We start from the raw sequence: 26617 nt of genomic DNA on the forward strand, positions 1-26617 counted from the left end.
CATTACAGTCACAGTTGTTGATGAAGCTGTACTGGGGCTGGACATCGTGACGCAGGTACGTGTACAGGCTGTAATTATACTACTGCGTATTTGAATGGCAGCACACGGGGATTTAACAACAACTCAAAGTCAAGAACCCGATGGCCCCTTCAGCGTTCTGCTGCTTAACTGAAGCACTGAAATGTGAGGACAGAGTGACACCTGGTGGTTATCATTAGCTGTTGCACGCAGGTCTATTTGATGCAGGTGGTTCACTGCCATAGCATAGATAAAATAATTCTAATAATGCTTAGGATTATGTGTCGTCTCTCTGCTCTGCAGTTTATCATCTACGGCAGCTACTATGCTGTCATATCGCTGCTCTTTTTGATCCGAGGAACCTACACCGCCTGTGTGAACAAACCCTGTCTCCGGCACACGGAAGCCAAGGAACCTGAGTGTGTGGAGGAGGTGATTGCTGCAGAGCGTCTCTGACCTGTGTCAGTGCCCGACAGGTTTTTGGAAGATTGGAACTAATTTACCTTAAACAGCTGCAAATTAACTAACGAGAGCTTGTAAATATGCTTTTCTTAAACACTACAAACTGTAACATTAAACGTTTATACACTGAAAAGCAAACATTTATGTGTTGTGTATTTTTGCTATCTGCAACCCAGACAGGAAGACAAACAACACAATAAAACAGTTACTTCTGATTGGTATTAAAGTCCAGAGTTTTGGGCGCTTACCTGTTTAATTTATCAAAGTTTTATCTCAGCTTGTGCTCGAGTGTCACCAAGATTGTGTTGCTCTTTGACCAGGTTGCTGATTAACAAAATGCCTAGAGAGTTGTGAGGTATTTTTCCCCCATCACACACTCACACATGAAACAGGAAAGCCAACATGGAGGCAGTGAAGAAGTGGAGATCAGACTGGAAGTATCCCACTATTCTGCTTTGCATTTATGGATTCTTCAGCACAGTTAAACCACTGGAGCCTTTTCTCATCCCATATTTGACAGGACCAGATAAGAATCTGACAACTGAGCAGGTATATATGACATATGCTAGAAAGGCTATAGTGTAATTCAATCAAAACAGACTTAGAAAAGAAATGATTTTCAGTTTTTCGGTCCTTATGGTGAAAAAGTTGGTAACTTGCTCTTTTGTACATGCTGCAATTACAAATAATCACACACACATGCACACACAAGCTGGTGATTCATAGCAGAGAGATAACCGGCATCTTTAAAAAGATAAAAATAAAAAATCTAAGTGATAGAAATCCAATCAAGATTCTGAAACCTTTAATCATTTGCTATAAAGTCATGCATTTCCTGCCTTTGATGAGTTTTTCCCTGACAGGTCAACAATCAAATTTTCCCAGTGTGGACATACTCCTATCTGTCCGTACTAGTGCCGGTGTTCCTTCTCACTGACTGGCTGCGTTACATGCCTGTAGTGGTGTTTCAATGTGTTATGCTCTTCATCACCACAGCACTGCTGCTGTGGACAGCAAGTGTGCCAGCCATGCAGGCTACGCAGTTCTTTTACGGAGTCGTGACAGCCAGCGACATAGCCTACTTCTCCTACATTTACAGGTCATGTAGTACATCTCACAGATTTGGATTTTTAGCATTGCTCATGGGAGACTTGACATTTTGAATATGCTCTTTATTACAGTGTAATAGATTTGAAGAGATACCGGAAGGCCACCTCTTACAGCCGCAGTGTCCAGCTCCTGGGGTATACAGTGGGCTCCGTGTTGGGTCAGCTGCTTGTCAGCTTCGACCTCATGTCATACAACAACATCCTGGTGTTCACTCTGGTTCTCACTGCCATTGCTCTCCTCACTTCCTTCTTCTTGCCAATGCCACAGAAGAGCATGTTCTTTCATCAAAGACGTGGGAGACAGACTGCAGCAGAACAGTCAAACACAATAAATGCATCACTGGAAAATGGAGGAGGTGAAATGGAGAGTGGAGAAGGAGAGCCTGATGCTGAGAAGCTTGAGGAATCTATCGTTACGCAGAGTTGCGGCCAAGTCCTCCTCCAGCTGTGGAGGGATTTCCGCCACTGCTATTCCTCTAGACAGCTGCTCTACTGGTCTGTGTGGTGGGCAATGGCTACCTGTGGGTATAACCAGACTGTCAACTATGTGCAGGTCAGTTATGAAGGCAGCATAAACAAAAATGTGAGCTGTAAAAGCATCTGAATCACTGCAGCAATCCAAATTGCTACTGGGGGCTGCTTTACGATGGGTTTACCTGCAGTGAACAAGTAGTGCCTTGTAGTTGCTGAAGCCTTCTCTTGTGTTAATAAAAGGCATTTTAGATATATATTTTAAACAGAAATAATTAAACACACACATATCCTTGAACAACCTAATGATACCCACACCATACTGCGCAGGTGCTGTGGGAGCATGTGCAGCCTTCTCAGAACTTCAGCATTTACAACGGAGGCGTGGAGGCAGTCTCAAACCTCTTAAGTAAGCAACATTAGATGGCATTTCCCCCCCTCCCTAAATCAAATGGAAGTTATCAGGGACACATAAGATTTCTCAGTACCTAATCAGCTGTCCTAATTTGTCTTATCCCACGTGTACATGCTTTCCAGGTGCAGCCACTGCCTACGGGATAGGCTTTACTGAGGTAAGATGGGAGCAGTGGGGAGAGCTGGCCCTGGGTGGTTTCTCTGGACTGAGTGCAGCTTCACTGTTCCTCATGACTTTCACTGGCAACATTTGGGTCTGCTACAGCGGTTACGTCGTTTTCAAGTCACTGTACATGATGCTGATAACTATAGCAATGTAAGAGTGTCAAGTCACATCAGGGTTATACTTTACCACAGTTTAGTTTGATTTTTATTGCAGATATAAGAGCAAAAAAGCTAAAAAAAAAAATAAAATAAAATAAAAATTAAAAAACCCTCCCCAACCTTTAGATTAAGACAAATTCTATGCTTGCAGGTATCAGATTGCAGCTGATCTCTCAATGGAAAGATATGCACTAGTCTTTGGGGCAAATACCTTTGGAGCACTGGCTCTACAGACGATTATCACGTCTGTTGTAGTTGACAGTAGAGGGCTAGGCCTGGCCATCATTCCCCAGGTAAGCCATCAGATCACAAAATATGTACAGCAGCACTGTTTATTTGTCCATTAGCGTCATTAACCTTTTAAACATGTACTCTTCTTTGCAGTTCACCGTGTATTCCAGCTACTTCTTGGTTATCTCTGTTGTTTTTTTACTTCGGGGTCTGTTCAGTATTTGGAGAGCACAAAGAAGCAGAAAAGAGACAATTCCTCCAGACAAAGATGAAACTCCAGGCAGCGAAGAACACAGATTCTGAACACGTATAGAGCGTTATAGTGTATCACTTATGGTTTCCCATCCCTAAATTGACCTCACATTAGTTCATAAGTAGCAGAAAAAAAGTCTTTAAATTACTTACTTCAACATGATGAATAGAAATCATTTTTTTGTACAAAAACAATAAAAGAATGTTTCACACATTCATATAAATGAATGCTTTGGTCGTTTCTTTTTACTTAAAATTCATTTTAATATATATACTGTATATATTTACACCTTAACTTAAACTTTTTTAATACCCAATGCAAGTAAGTGGTTTTCAGTTCATCAGCCATTTCTTCTGACTGTCATTTGAAGTGTTGCAACTCTGTCAGCAGGGCGGAGACAACAGAGAAACGAGCCCCCCACCCCACCCATCCCTGATGTAGCATTCAGTCCTCCTCCTAACCCTAACCCCACCTTGACAACAGAATATATTCATTTCCTTAGTGAGAACAGTTTATCTAAAAGGGTCCTGCACAAATAGTTTGGTTCTTTACAAATACAGTAACTGGCAGTACCCATTAGCTTTTCAAAGCAACAGTTCTGTCTTAGCAAATTCTGTGTGTTAGATACAAATACTGATATGCACAAAGAGCTAATTTCCTAAAAGAAAAAAAATGTACAGAATTGCAGCATAATGAATGGGATATACTGTATGCAATAACTTAGTTTTCAACCAGTTCGATTATACATTGTGGCTCAGTAGAGGCCAGGCTAGTTCACAGGTTAAATAAAGGGGAGGGCATCGACCTCCCCCTCTGCACACACCATCACTGTTTTGTAGCCTTCGACAGTGTCAGCACGACTGTGTCGCATAATGTTCCATTTATGACAAACCGCGATAGAAAATACAAATTCTTACAAACATTGTGTTTTTAAAGCTACTTGTGAAACAAAAACAGTGCAATAGGTGCAAGCGTGCCAGTTGTTGACCCTGTAGTGCAGCTGACATGATGGACCGCTATAAGAAGGGGTTTGTGGAAGAGCCTCCAGCTGGATACTGCGCAGGTGGACCCGCACCCTAGAACGAAAAAGGGAAGCACGCATTTAGACTGTGTACTAAGGTTCTTGTCCAGTGTTAACTGAGAAGAAAGTATGCTAGCTATATGGCTGTTCACCAGAGCAATGGGCTGGTTATTCAAAAAACAAAAAACAAAGCCATCCCTCACAATAAAATCTACACAAAGAACTGAAGTCTCTTAATTTATTTTTGTGTTAAACACAGATCAAAAGTGCTGTGCAAAAGTCTCGAGCCACCTCGTAGTATTTTATTCTATTGCATATAGTTTTTTTTTATTCTTTTTATCTTTTCCTATACCTTTTTTCTTTCATTTGTGTTGTTCTAACTTTGCACTGTCTACTTTCTGCTGTGACACAACAAATTTCCCATGTGTGGGACTAATAAAGCTTTATCTTATCTATCTTATCAACAGGTGCAGGAGGTTATTCAAATGTGAAACACTTTTCCTGTGACACACAGGAAAATACAGCATGAGTCAACAACTGTTTGTACAGGTTCTAATATACCAAAGTCAAAATTTTGTATCACCACCTTTATTCTTCAACACAGACTAAACCCTCTTTGGCAGCTCTCTAGTAATTACGTTAACTAGTCATGAGGAATAGTTCTCCAGGCTTCTTGAAGGACATTCAAAGCTCTTCTTTGGATGTTGGCTGACTTTTGTTCTTTTTTCTGTCAAGATGATTCCACACTACTTCAATAATGTTATGGCCCGGGCTCTGAGGAGGCCAATCCATGACTGATAGTGTTCCACTGCGTGGTTTTCCATTCAGATTTGCTTTTGGCAGTGTGTTTAGGATCATTGTCATGGTGACAAATATAGCAGCAAAGTGGTTCAGAAGGTCCTGAGTTCGACTCCACTATCTGTGTGGAGTAGAGCTGGGCGATAGAACGATAACGATATGTATCGCGATATAACTTTGACTCGATAGAGAAATTAAGCTATCGCGATAGACCTCGCCGCTCTTGTCCTCAAAAAAAAAAAAAAAAAAAAAAAAAAAAAAAAAAAAAAAGGTCAGCCAATCCAAATTAAGTAGCGCAGAGCCGAACCAATCACAGCGGCAGCATCACGTCGCGTGACTTGTTACGTACAGCACAAGTGCCAAGCCGCACGTGTGTTTGTTTGGGAAGCAGCCAAGCAGCCAGCGGGTAATGGAGCCAGCGCGTAATGGAGGAAATGAGTGTGCCGACTAGAAAAATCAACCGAGCGTGACCGAAGAGAAAACAGATGATGGTTCCAATGCCGGAGAGATTGTCGAACGGAAGAGCCATAGAAGTTCCGTAGTGTGAAGGTATTTCGGCTATTTCAAGTCTGACAAAAACAGAGTCGCGTGCACTGTAAATTGTGCCGAAAGCAAGTCTGGAAATACAATGAACTGGTGCATGCGTCACACTGTGCGCCACGTTATTGTTTCGGTGAAATTAATTTCTACAAGACTGTTACTGTTAATTCTACTCTCTGCAGTGTTTAAATGCTTACATATACACAAAGTTACTGTCCCTCCACACATACGACTCGGTTCTGCTTCTATGCCCCAGCTTTGTTTACTTTTTCCCACCGAGGCTTCTAGACTTCTGATTGGCCAACATTTCTGCACGGTTAGGAATCTAGCGCCACCTGCTGCTTTGGCATGTTCATAGCAGCGTTTTCCTTCATTTCTGCCTTTATGTGTGGACGGGATTATTTTTAAAACGAAAACGGAAAATCTCCGTTTTCAAAGATACCCGTGTACGTGTGGACGTAGCCTCAGTCTCTGACTGGAAGCGCTGATTCGTCATTCGGCTTTTGTCAGACTAAAGTAACTGTTAAAACTGTTTGAAAAGCTCAGCTATACAACAAGGAGAGATTGAGAATTTCCTTTTAGTTCTCAGTTTATTTGATATTGACAAAAGTTAGTCAGTTTTGTCTGTTCTTCTGTAAAACAAACTAAGATTTATTTTTAGAATTAATATTTTGTTTCTAAGTGGAATTGACAATTTAGTCTGTTTCGTTTGTTCTATTTTGAAACTTAAACGCTTTAGCGGCTGCCTTTTGTGTAGTTTGCAATATTTGCCTTTATTTATCTGAAAAAGTCTCATGTTCCTTAACTCATTCACTGCCAGCCATTGGCAGTGAATGAGTTAAACCCATTGACTCATTCACTGCAATTGACGGCTATAGACGTCAATGGCAGTGAATGAGTTAAGTACATCTACCCTGTTGAACTTATTATGGGAAATAAATATTTAAATAAAAACAAGCTGCTGATTATTTCACATTTTACTTGTGAGCAACGGCACATTTAAATCTTACAAATATAGTTATTTGGCTTATATCGTGATAGATATCGTTATCGCCTGAAATGAAAAAAACATATCGTGATATGAAAAAATCTCATATCGCCCAGCTCTAGTGTGGAGTTTGCATATTCTCCCCATGTTTGCATGAGTTATTGGTGTGAGTGTGAATGGTTGTCTCTCCATGTTAGCCCTGTAAAAGCCTGGCTGCCTCTCACGGGTAGCCGGGGTAGGCTCCAGTCTCCACAGTGTCTTACAGATGTCTGTATACACAGTGGAACCCTCTCCTGACTTTTTTTGAACATACTGCTTCCTGAAGAATGGCTTCTTGTCGGCCACCCTTCCACTAAGACTATTTCTGATGGATCAACTGAAGCGTCAAATGATGAGGGTCAGCTCTCATGTCTTGTGTCAGCTCTTGTTGGATTTTTAAAAAAAAAAGAAAAAAACTTTATTTATGTTTTTGTCCTAACACATACCATTTTATGTCTATCAAACTATGTTTTTATTGGCATTTTTCAACTAAATAATCTGTTCTGGTTCATTTCCAAGTTGTCTGCTATGTGTAGAAACACTGGGTCATGCATTGAGTTAGTCACCTTTTTTATACTTGAATGATTGACAGGTCAAGTGGCTTAAACAAACATCTGAAAATGTTCAGGCACAAGAACTGAACTGAAAACGCCCAGCTGCTTAGATGCAAGATATTACAGTGGCTTGCAAAAGTATTCGGCCCCCTTGAACTTTCCCACATTTTGTCACATTACAGCCACAAACATTAATACATTTTATTGGAATTCCACATGAAAGACCAATACAAAGTGGTGTACACGTGAGAAGTGGAACAAAAATCATACATGATTCCAAACATTTTTTACAAATAAATAACTGCAAAGTGGGGTGTGTGTAATTATTCAGCCCCCTTTGGGGGGCAACAATGGAATGGTCTAAAACAAAACATATCCATGTGTTAGAACGGCCCAAAGTCCAGATCTAAATCCAATCGAGAACCTCTGGCAAGATCTGAAAACTGCTGTTCACAAACGCTGTCCATCTAATCTGACTGAGCTGGAGCTGTTTTGCAAAGAAGAATGGGCAAGGATTTCAGTCTCTAGATATGCAAAGCTGGTAGAGATATACCCTAAAAGACCGGCTGATGTAATTGCAGCAAAATGTGGTTCTACAAAGTGTTGACTCAGGGGGCTGAATATTTACGCACACCCCACTTTTCAGTTATTTATTTGTGAAAAATGTTTGGAATCATGTATGATTTTTGTTCCACTTCTCACGTGTACACCACTTTGTATTGGTCTTTCATGTGGAATTCCAATAAAATTGATTCATGTTTGTGGGGGCCGAATACAAGCCACTGTAAGAAATGAAAGATGAGTTAAGATTTTTGCACAGTACTGATCCAGGAGACTATAGCACATAGCCACCAGACTAACCAGAAAAGGGTTGCTAGAGACCATAGGTCCTGCCATTGCCTGCCCAAAAGGAGTTGCAACAGACTTGGCCTGGCCGAAGGCTGGAAATCCTCCACCTGAAAGACATAATGTGATTTCAAGTGTTACATGATGGACATGGATCTCTCTCTCTCTCATTTATCTATCTAGCTTGCTCTATATTATTTTCATATAGCTATAAATATAATTAAAACAATAATATCAATAATAATAATAATATTACCAAATCAAATAAGACCTCTTCCGTCAGGGTTAATTGAGTGAACCAAATATTACATGAAGAAAAATTTTATAGACGACCACTTGACAACTACAGCTCAAATCTCACCATAGCCATTATTGTCTACATGACACACACCGTTGGGTTGCTGGGGATAGGCGGGAGGCTGAGGGAAGGGAGCCTGACCAGGAAAGGGTTGCTGGAACGTTCCACTAAAGCTGGTGGGGAGGTTGAAGGCTGCAGTATTCCCAAATCCAGCTGGCATACTCATGGAGCCTGTGCCAAATGGTGCTGCAAAATAGCAGAACAGCAACATTTAGGAACCAACAAAAGCTCAACACATAATAGGCAAAATTTGGTTTGATCTATTGCTGCGATTCTGTAACCCAGTGTGACTCGTTTTGGGCAAAAACGTCTACAATTCAGTATTGTGTGTCGTGTTGGGATTGTCAGAATCTCAGTTTTGTTTCGTTTTTTATTTGGCTAGTTTAAACACATGCAATAAGAGTGTCTGCACACAAGCTGTAGAAAAAAGAAAAGAGGGAGTCAGAATCAGACATCAGTAAGTAGGGATGGGTACCGGTATCCGGTGCCATGATGGCACCGGTTCTGACATAAACGGTAGTAACCAGACCGAAAAGCAGCGCACATTTCAGTGCTTTATTTCGGTGCTTTATTTCGGTGCTTTATTTCGGTGCTTTTTTTCCTGAGATGTGATACACTTTGAATTCTAGCCAATCATTTTACGTTTCCAAGGATAGTAGGCGGGTCCAGGTATATACGTTATTTTAGAGCAGAGCTACAGAGTAAAAATGCCCAAGGCGAAGCGGTCAAAAGTCTGGCTGTACTTCACAGCAAAATATGCAAACTCAGCAGCCTGCAACAAGTGCTTTAAGCTGATACTGTGATACTGTCAAAGGAGGTAACATCTCAAATCTGATGAAACACCTGGTGACGTATAGTGTTTTTTTAAACGCCGAGAAATGCGCTGTATTTGATAGCTTGCTGCGAGACCTCACATCGAGCGCATCTACTGCGGGTGGGTTGCCTGTTATCGGACCCGGAGTTAGCAACATCCCCCAAAAACCCGAAGAGGAGAGTCCTGGCCCCTAGCCCTGCCAGTGTAGCAGAAATGATGAGGATGATGATGACAGTAGCAGCTGTTCTGCTCTGCGTGAGTAGCTTAATGTTGTTGGTGTGTAATTTACGTTGAGAAGGCTAACCACGTTATTAAATTAATGCATGTAAGGTGAACTAACAACACGTCGTAGTTACATGCAGCTGTCTTCTTGTTTGATGGCAGATACTCCCTTCACTCTGGCCAAAAAGGCTAAAATGACCAAAGAAAAAGTGGAAAACAGTTAAACATGAGAGGTTTTTGGACAAAGTTTGTGTTTTTTTTCCATTGTTTAAGCACTGCTTCCAGCCAAGAGTGATACCATATATGCCCCATAGCTGCAGAAAAGGCTAACACTGTTATCTTTTTACAAAAAAAAAACAAAACAAAAAAAACAAACAGCTGAACATGAGAGATTTTTGACCAATTTTGTGTTCTCCATTCTTTAAGCACCGGTTTGAGCACCATTTAAGCATCAGCACCGTTTCAAAAGTACCGGTTTGGCACCGGTATCGGATAAAACCTAAACGATACCCATCCCTATCAGTAAGTTTAGTGTCAGTGTCTGATCTCTGGTGAACACACAGGAGCAACAGCTGGGATCAAAATGTGTCAGACAGCCAGCTAAAAACCAAGCAATTCTATCAGTGATTTAAGAAAAACAAAAGAAAACACCCACACACACACACAGTTTACAGCTGATAAAGTGATACAGGCTTCATTCATTCATTGAATGAAGCATATCTGGTAATTAGCGTGATTAATAACTCAGGGTGTAAGTTTTCGTTTAATGAACAATAAAGTTTAATATTTCTCCTTTAATTCTTTAACCGAGAAGAGGACCATGCTGCAGAAACCACAGATATTTGGGAAACATGAATCCATCCTCAAACCTATCGTTATTAGTCATTTCTCATTCAGCTTCACTCTGTTCCTCTGTGATGAAATGGTAACTGGATTATTGGGCTATTTCAGTGGTGCCGTGTTTACGTCTTTCGAGATTTTCCTCAGTGACAGCTAAAATCATTCACTGGCAGAGCAAAGCACATGAGAGCAAAGGGGAAGCAGTTAGCACAAACAAACCTACCAAAGGTGGGAGGATACCCATGCCAATGAAGAACCCTCATCAAGCCTGTCCAGCACGCCAAGGACAATAAGACAGACAACTGAATCTAAAAATTCTTCACCATACCGATTTATTTTTAAAATCAATCTCTGCACACCAGTAAATGGCAACACTTCTCTTGCTAACCAGTTCCATAGTGAATTGTAGTTTTCAATCTTTTTGCCCTCCTCCACTTTCCTGTTGCTTTTTCTGTGTTTGGCACTGTCAAGAGATATAATCACTTCTGAGGTAGCACAGGCAAAGGTTGCCACTTCCAATGTGCAAAAAAAGACAGCTTTTAATACACTAACTTTATGACTGAACAAGTGCATTTAATTTCTATACACACTGTTAAACTGAACTACTAAACTAAGTGAGTAAGCAGGGTGTTAAGTGAGTAAGGTGATTCTCAAAACACACACAGACACAGCCAACAAAAACAAACCTGCTGCAGCTGCAACAGTTGCTGCTCTGCCATTGCACTGGAATGGGTTGGTTGGAGCTGCTGCTGGGACAACACCAGGAGCTACAAATGGATTGGTTGGGTGTGCTGATGGGAAAAACAGCATCAAATTAACATTAATTAGCATGAAGTCCTAAGCAGAAGAATACATTAAACATTTTTCTTTTTTAAAGATAGCTTATAGAGGGTGTTTTGACAGTTCCACGTCAATGTCCTTTATACATCACAACAAACTAATTAACTAATGTTAATGAAACAAAAATAAATTCTTGACCATACTAGGCTGATTCTTGCCAAATTAAGTTTTAAGTTATGATAAAGTTATGATGCTTTAAGAATCATCATTTAAGTACGCAAGTTGTACAAAATGAAACTGCCAAATCTCTCGGTGATTGTCTCAGTTTCCTCAACCTCACTCTAAAATTATTTAGAAATGTAAAACATGAACAATTACTAACAACCGTGTCAATTTTGTGAACATTGTTACCATAACAAATCAGAGACGTGTTTAAGTTCACTTACCTCCAAAACCCTGAGCCATGCTGGGCACAGCCTGCTGTATTTGTGCTGTTGACACCCCCGTCTCTGAGCCAAACACACTCCTGTAGTGACACACCGTTAGCACATAAGTTTAGGAAAGGATGCAAAAAGAAAGGTACTCGGTGGCCTTTTCCTAAGTGTATTCTGGAACACTGATCATCAGAATGAAGAAAAAAGATTTGTCTGATTTATGTTGGTTTGTGCAGTCTCTTACCCTTGTGAGGTGCTGGTGGTATTGTAAACAATGGTGGCAGGTGCTGAGGTGCTGAAGACTGTATCAAGCTCAGCTAGAGCAGCATAGCGGTCTCCACCTGCTGGCTGTTTCTGAGGCAAACCACCCACTCCTGCTGCTGCTGCTGCTGAGCTCACCCCACCAGGAATACCACCTCCTAGAATAGAAGTACATAAAAGGAAAGCCAGGTTCAATTTACCTCAGTTCACTTAATGCAGAAGAAAATGCTGTTAAACTTTCAAAGAGGTCCGGAGATAGCTGCCATACTGAACCTACTGAAATTAATAGGGAATAAATGTTAGGTCATTAGGAAGTGTATATTTTCTAGGCCAAAAATACATATTTATATGAGAAAAACCAGCTCAGTACAATTCACAGATACTCAAACACCAAACTTCTAATAATGTGGTATTAAAATGCTTCAGTCAAACCTAGATGTATAGCATTCACAGAAGTGAGGAGGCATTTCAGTCATGTCCAGTTGCCTTTTTGCAGCTGGTTCAGTAACATTGAGGTATAGACAATCGTGATCAGAAGTTTACATTCCCTGTAAGAATTAATGTCCTGGCAATTTGGGGATTTTGAGCATTTCTTTGTCATTGTTCTAAGAAGCAGGATTGTTCAAAGTCCAAGGAAGTCAGTGAAGATACGAGTATTGGTCAATTCAATGGCTGCTCTCAAACAAATTCTTTTTATGCTGGCAAAGAGGCCAGAAACTACCAGTTACAGTCAATCATCAGTAACGAGAAGTTAAAAGGTTTTGGCCTTGTCAAGTTAAAAGATTATAGAACCTTTAGCACTGCTTATTAAAAGATTTAAGTGAATGTACGCATATATTTGAGTCCATATTTATGATTTTGATCCTAAATGAATTAGATAACCTCCCAAACGAATTAAAACATGTGCAATTTTTTTTAAGTCATTAGTCTAAAAGCCCAAAATTACCTTGACATTCATGCCCACGATGAGTGTATGTAAACTTCTGACCTCTACTGCAAGTATAAATTGCTAGAAAATGTAAACCAGCCCTTTTTTAGAGACTGCCTATCCCTGCCAGGAGAAGAAAACTTATAGGGACTTAAATCTATGCGCCTAATTAAACCTAGTTTTCAGTTTGTATTTTTGTTTTTCAGTCATTCTCTAGCCCTACAATGGACATCTATGAAACAGGCTAGGCATGAAGGGTTTACCTGGCTCTGTTTTGGCAGAGCTAAATATGTTATCCAGGTCAGCCAGGGCTGCGTATTTATCGGCAGAAATGTTAGTACTCTGTACAACGTCTCTGCCAGCTCCTGTGGAGTTACTCTGGGAGGAGGAACTGAAGGATCCAAAGTCAGCACTACACGATTTGGGGAAGTTCTCAAAATTTGCAAAACTGGCATTTGCTAGTCCCCCTGAGGCGCTACCTGTATGAAAGAGAGAGATTAAAGAGTCATAAGGGGGACTGTAATTGTTGGTTTTGAGAAACAACAAAACAGGTTGGAGAGGGAGAGAAGAAGCTGCATGAAGGGTAAACTTGGGAGTCAGGCTGGTAAAGGGACACCTTCTAAAGGATAGATAGCAACATCTGTCCTTTGTTACACTGCACTATGCTGGCTTTTCATTAGCCTATGAACCAAAAGAGCACACACAATTAGCACTTATATGTGTTAGAGGCTGAGCATGTGCAGGGCAGCAATTTTCTTGTGTAACTCCAATACTTCCGACTTCACCACGATACTGTGGAGAAAGGAAGTTAAAGACAAAACTCATCAAAATGTATTCACTGAGAGATAGAAAACAAGTTGCTATCTCCCAAAAAAATCTCTTTAATATGCCAACAACCCTGCAGATTTTACTGAGCGCTGTAATATCAACACGATCACACTCAAGCAGGTCTAAACGTGTTAGAGCAAAACGAAACATTAATCTCTTAATGTTTACCTATTTTCTGCAACAGACTGCAAAATAATCACTCTGGACATCTTTATGCAACTAATTCAACACGCCATGTCAATGCTTGGAAACCCTCAGTTCACACATTCCTGCATATTACAGAGAAAAATTGAGGTTTTGCTACAGAGCAGTAATTTCCAAATTGCAGCACATGAAGAGCAGATTTGTATGGAGCCCATTAAAAGCAAACACAGAATAATAAATTATTTTGGACACCGAGGTAAAACAATCAGAGCTAACTGGGACGCAGCACAGTTGTTGTGACCCTAAGGGGGAGAGAAGGCAATTTTTAGTAATGACACCGATACCGCTGCATTTTAATCAGCAGTTCACTGCTTTCTATGAAATATTGGTTATTTAATGAGTTTTAGGTCAGGGACACTAAAGGAGTCCGAGTTTAAAGGCATCCCACATTACAGTTTACAAAAAATAGATTCTAGGGTAAAAGCTTTTGTAGAAGTAATTTTTGCATAAAAATCTAGAGGCTAAGCACATTAAAAAAATATTATTATTGCTTGAGGGGAAAATATGCATCTCCTCTTATCATCTCTTTTCATGTTGCCTTGTTGGATTTTTATACACTTTGGTCTATTTTGCACAGTAGGTCATATTAATCATTGCAACAATCAAAGATTAGTAGACTTATGTTTAACCACTGAGCTTTATCAGCTGTTAATTTTAGTATAAATGGACCAAAAAAAACAAACAAAAAACAACACAGTGACACACACACACACACACACACACACGCACACACCACCCAAAGAGAGGATTGGGATCACAATGACTACACATACAAGATGGGTGAGAGAGTGAAAGCTGTTATGAGGGCAAGCGCAGAGAGACTTACTGTGTGAACACTGGAGAGGCAGAGCAGTGGCAAACTCACCCATACTGCGGCTGGATGAGAGCACAGTGAACGCTTGCAGCCACAAATCAAAGAGGGAGGCAGAAATGGGGTAATGAGCAATGTAAGATGGCAGAGAAATCAAAGAAAAGATGTCAGGTAACCCAGAGGTAAACATTATGAAGTGCTAAATCAAAGCAAATCAAATAATGCTAAAGCAAAGGATAAAAAAACAAAAAAACAAACAAACCCCAAAACAAAAAACAAGTAAGACAGATTTGACAGCTGAAGGCAGACAGTGCAAGGCAGTCAGTATCTGTGAGAAAGCCACTTAAAAATGTTTCCAATAAAAATAAACACTAAGGAGGCCGCTTCACACAGAGTCAATATGCACCTCCAGCAGAGGGCACTGTAGTACAACATTTTCCTGACAGGAAGTGAAGTTTGTGGCAGTAACTACTGTTCAAATAAGAGTATGTGACTTATGAGTCAAAGTGCTGAAAATAAGCCAGAGGATGTGTCAATAAGCTGCCAATGTATTTTTGAAACACTGTAGGAGAGAGAGAGAGAAAAAGCTTTGGCTAACAACGCATGTATTGATTAGCGCTCATCTATTGCACAACACCAGCATTAATTTAGAACCTCAAAAGTACGCAACAATGTTAGTTTCTCAGACATGTGGCTAAGCTGTATGAAGCTTGTGTATGCCCAAAGCAAAGTTTACAGTAAATGTCTCTAGTGAGGTACAGTGGATAATCTCCTGAACACAGTACTTCACGTCTTAGTCTCTTTTAAACAGGATCATCTGAAAACCGTACAACTCTCTGGTGTAAAGAAATGTTTACATTTGAACAAAAAAATGAATGAACACTACACATATGTAAAGGTTTGGGAACAGAGGTGATACAACAGTTTAAATAAACCAACAAATGATGATGTGAGAGAAATTTTGACTACCATTGAGGTGTGTGTGTGACTAAATTATTTGTCTATGTAAATTTTTACATGTCTGCCTGTGTACATAAAGCAAACCTGTTCCTCTGTGTTATTGACTTAGTTGTGTTATTTGTCCAGTAAAACCAGCTTGCTCTACCTGTATTTGGGGGTTGAAATGGTGCTTGGGGTGCAGAGGGAAAACCACCTGTCGACCCAGAAGTGTTCCCGAATGCATCAAAATTAGCAAAGTCTGCCTCTCCTTTGGTATTCTGTGCCACTTGAAGTTGTGTAGAGGTGTTGTACAGACAAACAGATGGAGGAAAAAAAAAGTGAGGGGAAAAAATGGATTAATGAATGAATGCATACAATATCCAAAGACATGAATGACTGCAAAACAAATACAATGGGTTAAACACTACTAATAAAATACAATGGGTGATGTGTTAAATGTGAGGAATAATCAGAGTAGTAGAGCAGTGCAACTTAAAATGCGTAGCAGCTTATATACCTCGACATTCACTATTTCCCAGTAACACCCAAGAGTCCTTCATGTGCACACCCAAATATAAAGCAGGACTTGTGTGCTTAGCACTACACACATCATTAATTTTAACACACCTGTGTGCATGTTTGTTAGGTGTGTTAACGCCACTTTAGTTCTTGCATTAAGGATGAATCTTAAAGGCTCTGAGGGAGAAATGAGAGGACATTATCCTCAATTGAAAGCAAATGCTAACAGCCACATGTTACAAGTACTAGTAACCATGGCAATTTGTCTGTCTGATGCAATTTTATAATATATTTTGATACAATCCAAGAGCACATCATGACTCCTGATGTATAGCAAATTCACATCTTCTCCAAACTGGTGGCATCCTGATCCCATCTAATGTAGTAAATACACCACCTCTGGAGAAGTGCCCACCCCACATCCAATATCTATAAACGCAGTTATTTATTGGTAAGAGATTGGTAATTGGGGCTTTTTTTGTTGTTTATTGTGGATTATATGTGCTGAGGACTTCTATCTTCATGTACATTGTACATGCCCAGGGAAATGAGATACTGGTGTGACCTTCTTGAAAAGGCAGTTTAACCAACTCTAGTTGGGATCTCCATCAGAGACAACTTGCTGGCTACGCTATGCCATGCACATTTCAATAGTGAAACTTGAAAACACTGGTTGAAGCAAACCTTGCCTACAAGTGTTTTAAAGTGGTAACTACATTACTTACTGCAACTAACAAAAACATGAGTGTTATTGGTCTGTTGCTTACTTGTGTGGCTGTTGAAGTGTGCAAAGTTAGCAAAACTGGAGCTGGCGCCTGCATTCATGTTGGGCGGGGCAGCAAAGATGTCACCACCCAAGTCACTGAGGAGGTCATATTTCTTGTCATGGAGCTGCTGCTGCTGGGTTTGTCCACGGCTCACTACAGGAGACTGGTGACGACAAGAGATGCATTTGAAAAAAATGTAATAAATAACTAAACCGGTATAAATGAGCTCCTAAACAGCCTTCATGCAAATTAATAAAGAGGAGATAATAGGCCACGTGAAAAAACAGACTGTGGTGACACTGTCTCATTAGCGATGAAAGATGAACCTTATCTCAGTGGGCAAATTTGGTCATTTATCATAAACAAGATGAATATGCTTTTGTCTTTAAAGACATGGCTTCTTAATACTGCTGTGAAACAATTCACAGTCTAATCCTGGACTGCACCTGTTGTCAATAAATCTGTCATTGCATTTGTGCGAAGAGTCGTTATTTTCTTTGTATCTATGAGATACTTTTTGATTAGCAAATCACTTAGCAAATTAAGTCCAATGTAAACATGTCAGTAAAGCATTTAGGGATGTGTGTGTAAATGGATTACTAAGTAACTGTGGTAGTGTTGAACCACAGAGCATTCAGCAAAGTAAACAAGGTCATCAACTGGTAGCATCGTTTCCGCTAAAGCCCATCATAAGGTTTCATTTTAACATCGGCAACAATGCTGAGTGTTAACTGTCGATTGATAACCCAGTTCAAAGCTGAAAGTGTAACAGCGTAAATATTCACACCATTGTAAAGACCAACCTGAGGGGAGAATATGTAGTAACAACTACATATTTTCACCTCAACCCTGCTAGATGTGGCATATATGGCACACTGAACAAGAACCGGTTTATGCTGTCCAACATATGTGTTAATCATATGATGACTTGTGTGCATGTGTGTACACTATGCAAGTCTCACCTGATTTGGTGGGGTGTGCTTGTTGAGGTGTAGAGACGGTGCCGACTCCCCCAGCAGGGACTTGAGTGGTCTAACCTCTGGGGTGCTGCTGGTGCTGCTGTTTGAGGAGCCAGAGATGGAGGCATGGACTGACGCCACTACCTTGGCCTGCTCAGGAGGCACGTACCTTGGAAGCAATCAACAATTTATGCATTACTTACACTAAAATAAATAAATAAAATAAAAAATAAATAAAAAATAAATAAATAAATAAATAGTGTTAGTTTTAAACTACCATTTATAAGAGTGAGACACTACAAGTTGTGTGTGCGCACAACAGAGCAGACCACGTGAATGCCTGTCTGCAGCAAACCTAGCATGTTCAAACATGCACTAGTCATTGCTCTCATTTTGATCATATTTCAGACTAAACACTAGATGGATGAGTTGATGTTTTGTAACAACATCCATGCTTACGCAATTCACACTTTGGGTGTATCAAATTTGTCATAACAAAATGCAGAGGATAAATAAAAATCTTACAAGAAGCCGTTAAAGATGCATCACAGTTTGTTGGTTGTTTTCTTTTATCTTTTAAATCACTGAGTGATCAGCGACAATCAGTGACTAACTTTTAAACTTAAAACAGTAATCATTTGGCTAGTTCTTATTTCACAAACACCAATGACAATTTTATTCAGAGTCAAAAAAGAAGCTCTAGAACATCTAGAAAAAGCTCATACATATTTCAGTTGATTAAAGCCTATAACTTCATGGAGCAATTAAGTCTTGCATATAGAGCAGCTTTACTGTAATGACCTAGATTCTGTACATCTCAAGAGGGGTATTTGGTGGCTTGCTAGAGGCTAACTGCTATGAGGCACATGTGAAACATTCCAAGCCAGAGAGAGAGGGAGAAAAACAAAAAAAAAAACCTTTGCACAATGCACACTGACAAAGATCTTTTCTCAGCAAGCTTATGATACTGACATACCATCTCTTTTTCTCATATTTATCTTGTAGGAACTCCTTGACTTTCTGTGGTTCTCTGAAGTCTGGCACTGAAGAGGTTCTGTCATCATAAAGACCGAGCCAGATCTGTTTACAAACCTGAGAACACACAGAGTTAGAGAAAGGGATTTTTGGAGGAAATGGCACACACACGCACAGAGCTTTGCCATCAGTCATTATTAGTAATGAAATTGTTCCAATAAAGGAAAAATAGACAAGCAAATAAAAAGACAAGCCACATGTAAGATAAAGTTGCAGAGTAAAGAAAAAACAAAACAGAAAACCCCCTCTGACAGATAAAGGGGTTGCGAACCTCTGCCCTGGTGTGAACCTTTGCAGCAATAAGTACAAAAAAGCATTTCTGTCTTGGGATAAAATTCCACATTGGAGTGGTGGAATTTTATCCCATGCTTTGAACACATTTGACTCTGGGATGAGGGTGGAATTCTTCACGTGGACCACGTGCTTTAGGCTATTCCATTTTAGTTTGCTCAAGTTCAGGACTTTCCAAAACAAGCTATTCCAAAAGATCCACTTTATTTTTCTGTAAAAATATTGGAGAACAAACATGTTTGGTGTACATATTGCCTTAAATAAATTGCAAAATAATATATTTTATGCATCTTAGACTGCAGTGGTCTTATTTCTGTTTCCAGACACAGTGACCTCATTATAACAGCACGGTAGTGGCTCTCTGGGGGAACCAGAAGACTCCCGGTCATCATACAGTTCAAGACAGTAAAGCTGTAGTAGGTCTAACTTCAGGATGAGCCTTGGGGCGGTGCATCATTATTAAGGACCACCACAATGACAACCCGGCAAATGAGCCAAAAAGAAAGAGAAACAATGACATGGGGACGGCTGGTGCGAGCTGAATAGTCACAACTGGACTTTCAGGATGTCTAGAAGTAGATCAGTTGTGGATGGCATTGTTCTCCTGGATAAAACATAATAAAAACAAACAAAACAAAAACTCTGTGCTGATATGAGTTACCAGCTATACTTGGGCAGCTATTAATATTATCTAGGTGTTGTCAAAATAAATACTTTGTGAGAAAAACACTGCTTTAAACAGGAAAACACTGGGACTGGGCACCAATTTATGACCAACAGTTTATAACATTATTTCCCATATAGACTTTAGTTGGGTAAGCCACCAGCCACATAAATTAAATCCTCCTTCGGCTCAGTGTTTGTCAAGTGCGCTCTATGAAGACAGAAAGGTAACTTACAGGCAGTATTTATAGACCAGCCTTCAAGCGTATATGCATCAGCTCCAACCTTGAGTCTCCTTCATGTCTGCTTTCCATGCCACTTTGCCACATCCTTTAATAGACTGTCCTTCGTGGGTGGCACTGCACTATTTCGTACTCTGTTTACTCGAAATATCTCGTCCCTTCGGTATTTTGCACAGTGCAACTGGTCGATTGTTTATACTTCTCATAAGTAAATAGGTGCCAGTATAATGCATGAAATTCTTGACCTGTCTATTCAATAAAAGTGTGACACAACACCTGTATTAAACTGACAAAACATTTGCCTTACAACAATTTTTGTTGTCGGAAAGTAGCATGCACTTTTTAATCTAGAGTTTGTTTTATAAAACTTTCTACCGCAGTAAAATGATAATAGTCCGCATGAATTTCAAGCGTGCCTAAATTGCCTTATCAAGCATATGTGCAACAGGCTACTTAAATACAAACACTAAAGCAGAACTTTCACAACAGACACAGCCCATTTCAAGATTTTTAGAGGCTGACTTTATGCCAACCTGTCTATTAAATATTGAATAGACAAGGACAAACAATGATGGCTCAACCAAAAGCTAATCTAACTAGTCAGAAAGGAAAGCAGTGGGAAGGCTGACCTCGGGCTTAATTTCTAACTTTATTAATTGACAGGGCCGAATTGCCGTTCCTACCTCATTGCCATGTTTCTGTAAGAACTCTATTTCCTGTTGCGTGAAGGTTGTCATGGAGATGGACTTGACTCTGTGGGGTGGATTCAGTCCTCGTCTATGGAAAAATAGAAACAAGGGTCAATTTAATTTGAAGACAACATACATGAAAACCTCATCTTGATACACTCCAGAGCCCACCTCTCAGGACGGGACCATTTAATTAGCTGAATGGTTGCTGGTGTGTGTGTGTGTGTGTGTGTGTGTGTGTGTGTGTGTGTGTGTGTGTGTGTGTGTGTGTGTGTGTGTGTGAGAGAGAGAGAGAGAGAGAGAGAGACACTTAGGACAAGTGAGTAACTGAGGATAAGAAGTCATGATTATAGAGAGAAATGAAAGAGACAAATAATGACAGAGAGACATACTGACAGAAAAAGAAAGGGAGTACAATAACCAGAGGAAGTGGGTGAAACTCTCTTCACTTACACTGACTGAACTGAGACTGTCCAAACATTAAAAGAATGAACAATCTTCCTTAATATAGAAACTTCAATTATGGAGTAACACCCATTAGACCACACAAGCCTGGCTCACTTTCCTTAGAAGGTCACACAGTCAATGCCACAATGGCCCAAATTAAAAATGCCTGGTTATGGTAGGAGTTGAAAAGAGCAATCATTTGTCTATTATTAAGCTCCAGGCCTGATTGTCTGAGCACGTTTTCCTCGAATCGCTTACAGGTGAAAACTGATGTCGTGCTGACTGGCACGGTCACCACCTGTTTTTGTGAGAAGGTGACCACAGAACATTTACCATGCGTGAAGACCACTTTAACTGCGAGTTAACAAAAGTACTTGTCAACACATAAAACATATTGAAATAAATAAATAAATCTTCAATTCTATAAAAAAGGATCTGTGCTTCTAGTTGCTTACATTAACCTTTGCTGTTAACCAGTCTTCAGAAAGTAACTAAAATTATAAATTGGACTGCAACTTCAAATGCCTTTAAAAGCAGAGAAAGTGGTGAGCAGTGAGTAAACTCAAACAGCCATCATCAGCAAATATCATTAGGATAGCCATTACACTGTGCCAACAGTGGCCACAGGCATCTTTTCCTTCCGTTTCCCTTTGCAGCCATCAGCATGTCAGGAGCACAACAGATACACTCGCTTATGGACATGGATAGTGGATTTAATCAGCCATAACACAGATGTGTTAAAGGAAGCATTCCGACAGCACTCAAAGGCCCATTATACAATAGACGTATTTACAGGTATGGTGGACAGATATAAATGATTAAAACAGCTTTTATCAACCTCAGTTTTAATCTCAAACACAGTAACATGCTACAGAGACATAATGACATGGTATTAACATTTAGGAACACACAATTAAAGCAAAGTTAGTTTTTTGATTGTGGATAATATACAAAGAACTCTTAATTCAAGTGTTTTTAAATACTTGAACTCCTGCTTTATCATCTACAAGAACTACCAAGAGTTTTGCATGTTTCCCCTGCATCTTTATAACAAGAAAAGTTTTGTATGAAGTTTACAAACTGAAGAAGTCACTTGGATAAGTGACGAAATGTTTCTGCCACTGAAAACGCTACGTCCAGGTGAACAGGATCAACTTTCTGTGGCTTACAAACACAATGTTATACACAGAGCAGTCAGATGCTGAAGGCATTGAAATACTAGACGGGCCTGTTAAATTATTCACTGCTGTTACCTCTAACAGAACTTGTTGTCATTAAACCTTTTTCTCAATACATCCGTCAGTCAGTGGATTGACTTTAATCAAAAAAACCATTCACTGCTATCTGGTACAGAGTACAGAAGCTACAGTTTAGCTAATTCGTGCTGTTTGTGAACACCCAAAAGACCTGTCGGTTCACATTTAAGAACATAATGATCTAAAAGAAATAACATAATTTTATGTCAATGTGGAAAAGATTGCATGAAAATGTGTGGGGGTTTTGCTTTCCCTTCATACAAATGCTGAGACTGCCACGTACATGACTAATGTTTAAGCAGTGCACTTTTAGTTTTTAATCATTTACTAGTGCTTTGTGTTAGGCTTACAAAAATATACACACGGACCAATCACAGCAGAACCACGTCACACTAAAGTAGAAGGACATTACAAATCCCTAAAACAGAGTATTAAAAACTAAAATGGTCCCCTGATACTGCACTGTAGAGAGGAACGGACAAAAACAAAAAACGAATTGTTTTTAAACTGGATAAGTTTTTCCAGCTCCCTGAGGAAGATAAGTGACCAAATTCTAGTCTTACGAAGATTAAACTAGGTCAGATAGAGGGAGAGGTTTCCAGAGCCCTTGAGGTCTAAATATTATATCAACGTCTTAGCAGTGTGGTCCCATTGAGGAGTTCTAATTCTGAAAATGTCATTTTTGTTACTTCTATAAATTTTAAAATTTATATTAAGGTGACTTTTTCAGGAGAATTAAATTGCAGTAACAATCAGTAGCTGCACAGTATAAAGGAACTGCTTTTATCACAACGTGTCAGAGAACAGTACCACATATTGCACTGTAAAATAATCATGAACTAGTCCCTATTGCACTAGTTCAGAGATAGGAACTCGGCTCATTTGCATACTGCAACTGCCTCAGGGTAAGAGAAACTGGCAACACAAAGTCTCCAAAGAGAGGAAAGTCCACACACTTCATTTCACTGCTTTAGATCCCTGCAAAAAACGATATTTTAGTCTTTTAACAGTACTGTTATTAAGCGTCTCATACAACAGAAAATACCCATTCCTAATTTAGTGACTCACTAATTTAGTCACCCCATCCCTGTTTCACAGATTCCACACCATTGTTGAGAAATCAAATGTCAGGGTTATATTAGAGTCATTTCTGGTAACTAGCCATTGATCAGATCATGTATCAGCACATTTGGTGTCTGTGACACCTTCCCAACTCTGATTACTCAGGAACACATAGGTCAAGTGGGGTTACTTCCCGTCATGAGCAAATCTCTAGTAAGACATCGATTGGCGTTCCTCCTGGGAAAGGCTCCACCATCATGAGGAATGTGTTTATATAGCAAATTCCAACCCCACCCTTTAAACAACTACAGCTACGGGAGGAAGAAGGTTATTAAGAAGTAAGTTGTTGTGAACTCTCCATCACTCCAGAGAAAGTCAACAGTGTTAATCTTAAAAGAAAAAGGAATTAAAAAGCCACCTGTAATGTTGGATGAGTTTGCTTTGGTTTATTTGGACAAAATAAAGAAAACACGATGGTTATTCAGAAAATTGGCATAATAAGCCAAGACAGTGATTGAAATTATCAAGTCTGCGCATGAATTTTAACTACTCATAATTCCAACGTGACCTCACAGCCACTTCCTGTTGCTCACATACACAACATCACATGCTGCTGATGTAGCAGCACAGTGGGGCCACACCACTTCCTGAACCTAAAAATCAGATCAAGCTTCCTGCGCATATCATACAGACATCTATGCTTTCAGCCCCACACTCTTCCAACAGAAAGATTTTCCTTGAATGTGACCTTTATCTAACCAAAAGTCAGCGAGAAAGACAAAAAAGAAAGGATATAAGGTTTAGAACAGAGATCTCAAGCTAAAAAAATGAACTTAATTAGCTCTTATTACAGGATTTAAAGCAATAGGGCAAGCACATGGGAAATACACAGCGGCGTCCCCACAGAAACACCCACTGGTGGCGGTAAACAAAGGGAAAGTATCAGCCAGCATGTAATTTATCTAATGCTCACCAAAGCTAAGCTACATTAACTCAAACCTGGTCAGTGGGCATTTACTAAGCAATAAAAACCTTACCTTTTACCTACAACATTTTTAGAATGATAATTATTCATGAACAGAAAATGGCAAGGTGATCTGTATAAAAGGTGCATGCAGATCTAATTCAAGTATTTGTGTCTTTATGGGTGATGGTGATAGCACTTATAATTTATTTTAGCATTTCATGTGTGTGTTGTTTCTCAGTGAACTACATGTCAGTGCAGTCTGAAAGGTCGATTACTGCAGAGTATTGAGAATGATTAGTGCAACACGGGCAGTGAGAGGGAAACACTTCCTCCATGTTGTACATCTTTTGCCCCATTTACCACTAAACTGATGTAAAACTGAGTGACGAAGTGATTTGTTATTATTGCATTAAACCATTTTCTTTCTGAATGTATCCAGCATCATACAACATGCAAGAAGGAAATATGACAGCTGAGCTGAGACGTATGTGTGTGTGTGGCAAAATAAGAAGAAGCGGAGTGCTCCACTAATCCCAAGCTAAAAAAAATGCTTATCACACAACTGCACAAAGATTTTAATTAAAAAAAATTACAAATAAAACCCTCCACTCTGCTACAATGAAACTACAATGCTTGTAAATGCATGGGCTTCAGAGCCGTCGTAGGAGGTAAACTGCAGATACACGGAGAGAAAAAAAGCTTTTGATCAACTGCGTTGTCAGCTCTAATTCGAGCTGCGATGTTATGCCAGAGGATAAATAATTCGAAAACACAAAATAGATGAGTGAACTTCGCACAATTGATAACAGATTTTACATTTATCTCAGTCGCGCCTTAAGATAACACGACTTTCGCTCTGCCAAGTGTCGACCATCACGTTTGCAGCGAAAATGCGGTTAAGTGACTCAAACATATGGCTCCACAGGGCGGACCGGCTCAGTTACTAGGTGGTGCTTCCTAACGTTACCGGCAGCTGGAAGCAGCAGCAGCTGGCTTATCTGTGGACCTAGCTTGCAAGTGTCAGGTAAGTTCACTTGCTAACACTGGATGCTAACGTTAGCTAGCATCTCGGCTGGTTGGTGCGCTCGCCTGACACCTCTATGCACCCCGCCCAACGCACCACACTGCAATGTCAAAACAGCTAAACTCACACTACCTCCGTCTTTTCTAGTTCCCCATCTGACGGTAGCTAGTGCTACTATTTGACTAACTGGCTGGGTTTACCCCGTGTAGCCGAAGCGCATTAATATCGTGTGCGCCATGTCTAAGCTAAGGTCACTGTGCAACTTAATACTTACAGGATGCCAGAGCAGGAGGTACAGACGAAGGAACCCACAGTCATGTTGGCGTAGGTCGGGCCTCGCTGGTCGCAGTCAAAGCACTTTCTGTTGGGAGGCAAACTCGTCATTTCTCTCAGCATCTTCAGGTGTTTCTCCTCCTGTTTTCTCTTCGCACTCGCCGCCATGGTAAAGAATCTATAGCGGGGGTTGAATAAAACCGTGAGAGACGGAAAGCTAGCTAGCTAAAACTAAAAGAGCTGTGCTTTCTTCTTTTTAATGGTTGTCGACTCGTAAAGACAGAGTGAATCGCTAGGTGGGTCTGTTGTCAGGGCGGCCTCGCGTCTCCTCGAACAAGGAGTTTTCAGGCGATGGACCTGGCGCTAGCTAACGGGACAAGAGCTATGCTGCCATCTACTTCCGCCTTCGCTTAAATCCCGTTATGCAGCCACAGCGAGTCTTCATGACTCAAGGCCAAACGTGAGCCCATTAAACTCATCACAGTCAAAGATATCCACTACAGATGGAGGCTATTATTTTTAATCTAATTTTATTTAAGTTGGCATTAACTGTGTCGTATGCGCCGCACGCTGCAGGCATTTTAACGGCATCAACAACACAATTTAAAGATTGTGGCAGTTAGCGGCTATGTGAGTTACTTTATCTTCAGTTCAAATTTTGACGTGTACATAGAAGCAGACAGTACGCTCGGTGACTTGTCTGAAGAATTGCAGCGGGCCACAACGCAAACTGAAACAAAGAGCATCATCTTGTTTCTAACGGGACAGCTCTTTGGTTGTGCTCCAGACAGCGCAAAGAGCGCCACTATTCTTTTTTTAACGCAACAGCGCCACTGTGCGGTATTGGTTACTACAAGATTGTAACTAGACCCAACGTTAATCAAGTCATTAAAAATGCACTGCGTCACTATATGAAAAAAAATTAATGAAATACGT

General features: G+C 40.1%; 2 protein-coding genes across 11 annotated transcripts; one reads left to right on the forward strand and one right to left on the reverse strand.

Moving 5' to 3' along the window:
• On the forward strand, window positions 1-3509 carry LOC146559447 (thiamine transporter 2-like). The gene is made up of 8 exons (XM_085245415.1): window positions 1-55; window positions 322-1029; window positions 1344-1579; window positions 1662-2142; window positions 2391-2469; window positions 2598-2790; window positions 2950-3091; window positions 3183-3509. The coding sequence occupies exons 2-8, from the start codon at window positions 883-885 to the stop codon at window positions 3330-3332; spliced, it is 1428 nt and encodes a 475-aa protein (XP_085101541.1). The 5' UTR covers window positions 1-55; window positions 322-882; the 3' UTR covers window positions 3333-3509.
• Window positions 3119-26094, reverse strand: agfg1a (ArfGAP with FG repeats 1a). 10 transcript variants are annotated; one of them, XM_085245401.1, is made up of 15 exons: window positions 25683-26090; window positions 20647-20740; window positions 18709-18824; window positions 17736-17901; window positions 16774-16936; window positions 15654-15773; window positions 14564-14635; window positions 12969-13184; window positions 11761-11935; window positions 11529-11608; window positions 10989-11093; window positions 10526-10570; window positions 8460-8612; window positions 8084-8178; window positions 3119-4358 (listed from the first exon to the last, which is right to left on the reverse strand). In XM_085245401.1, exons 1-15 carry the CDS (start codon window positions 25847-25849, stop codon window positions 4299-4301), a joined length of 1827 nt encoding a protein of 608 aa, XP_085101527.1. In that variant the 5' UTR covers window positions 25850-26090; the 3' UTR covers window positions 3119-4298. The 10 variants fall into 10 exon arrangements, with proteins under 10 accessions (XP_085101527.1, XP_085101531.1, XP_085101530.1 ...); XM_085245409.1 differs by lacking the exon at window positions 10526-10570 and adding an exon at window positions 16115-16183 and having other exon boundaries at window positions 3521-4358; window positions 8430-8612; window positions 25683-26094; XM_085245400.1 differs by having other exon boundaries at window positions 3521-4358; window positions 8430-8612; window positions 25683-26093.
• Between the last annotated feature and the right edge of the window lie 523 nt (window positions 26095-26617).

The sequence above is a fragment of the Mchenga conophoros genome, linkage group LG14 (genome assembly GCF_057382185.1).
Source record: "Mchenga conophoros isolate Kocher_MC1m ecotype Shallow Benthic linkage group LG14, M_conophoros_male_GT1.1, whole genome shotgun sequence".
NCBI classification, from domain to species: domain Eukaryota; kingdom Metazoa; phylum Chordata; class Actinopteri; order Cichliformes; family Cichlidae; genus Mchenga; species Mchenga conophoros.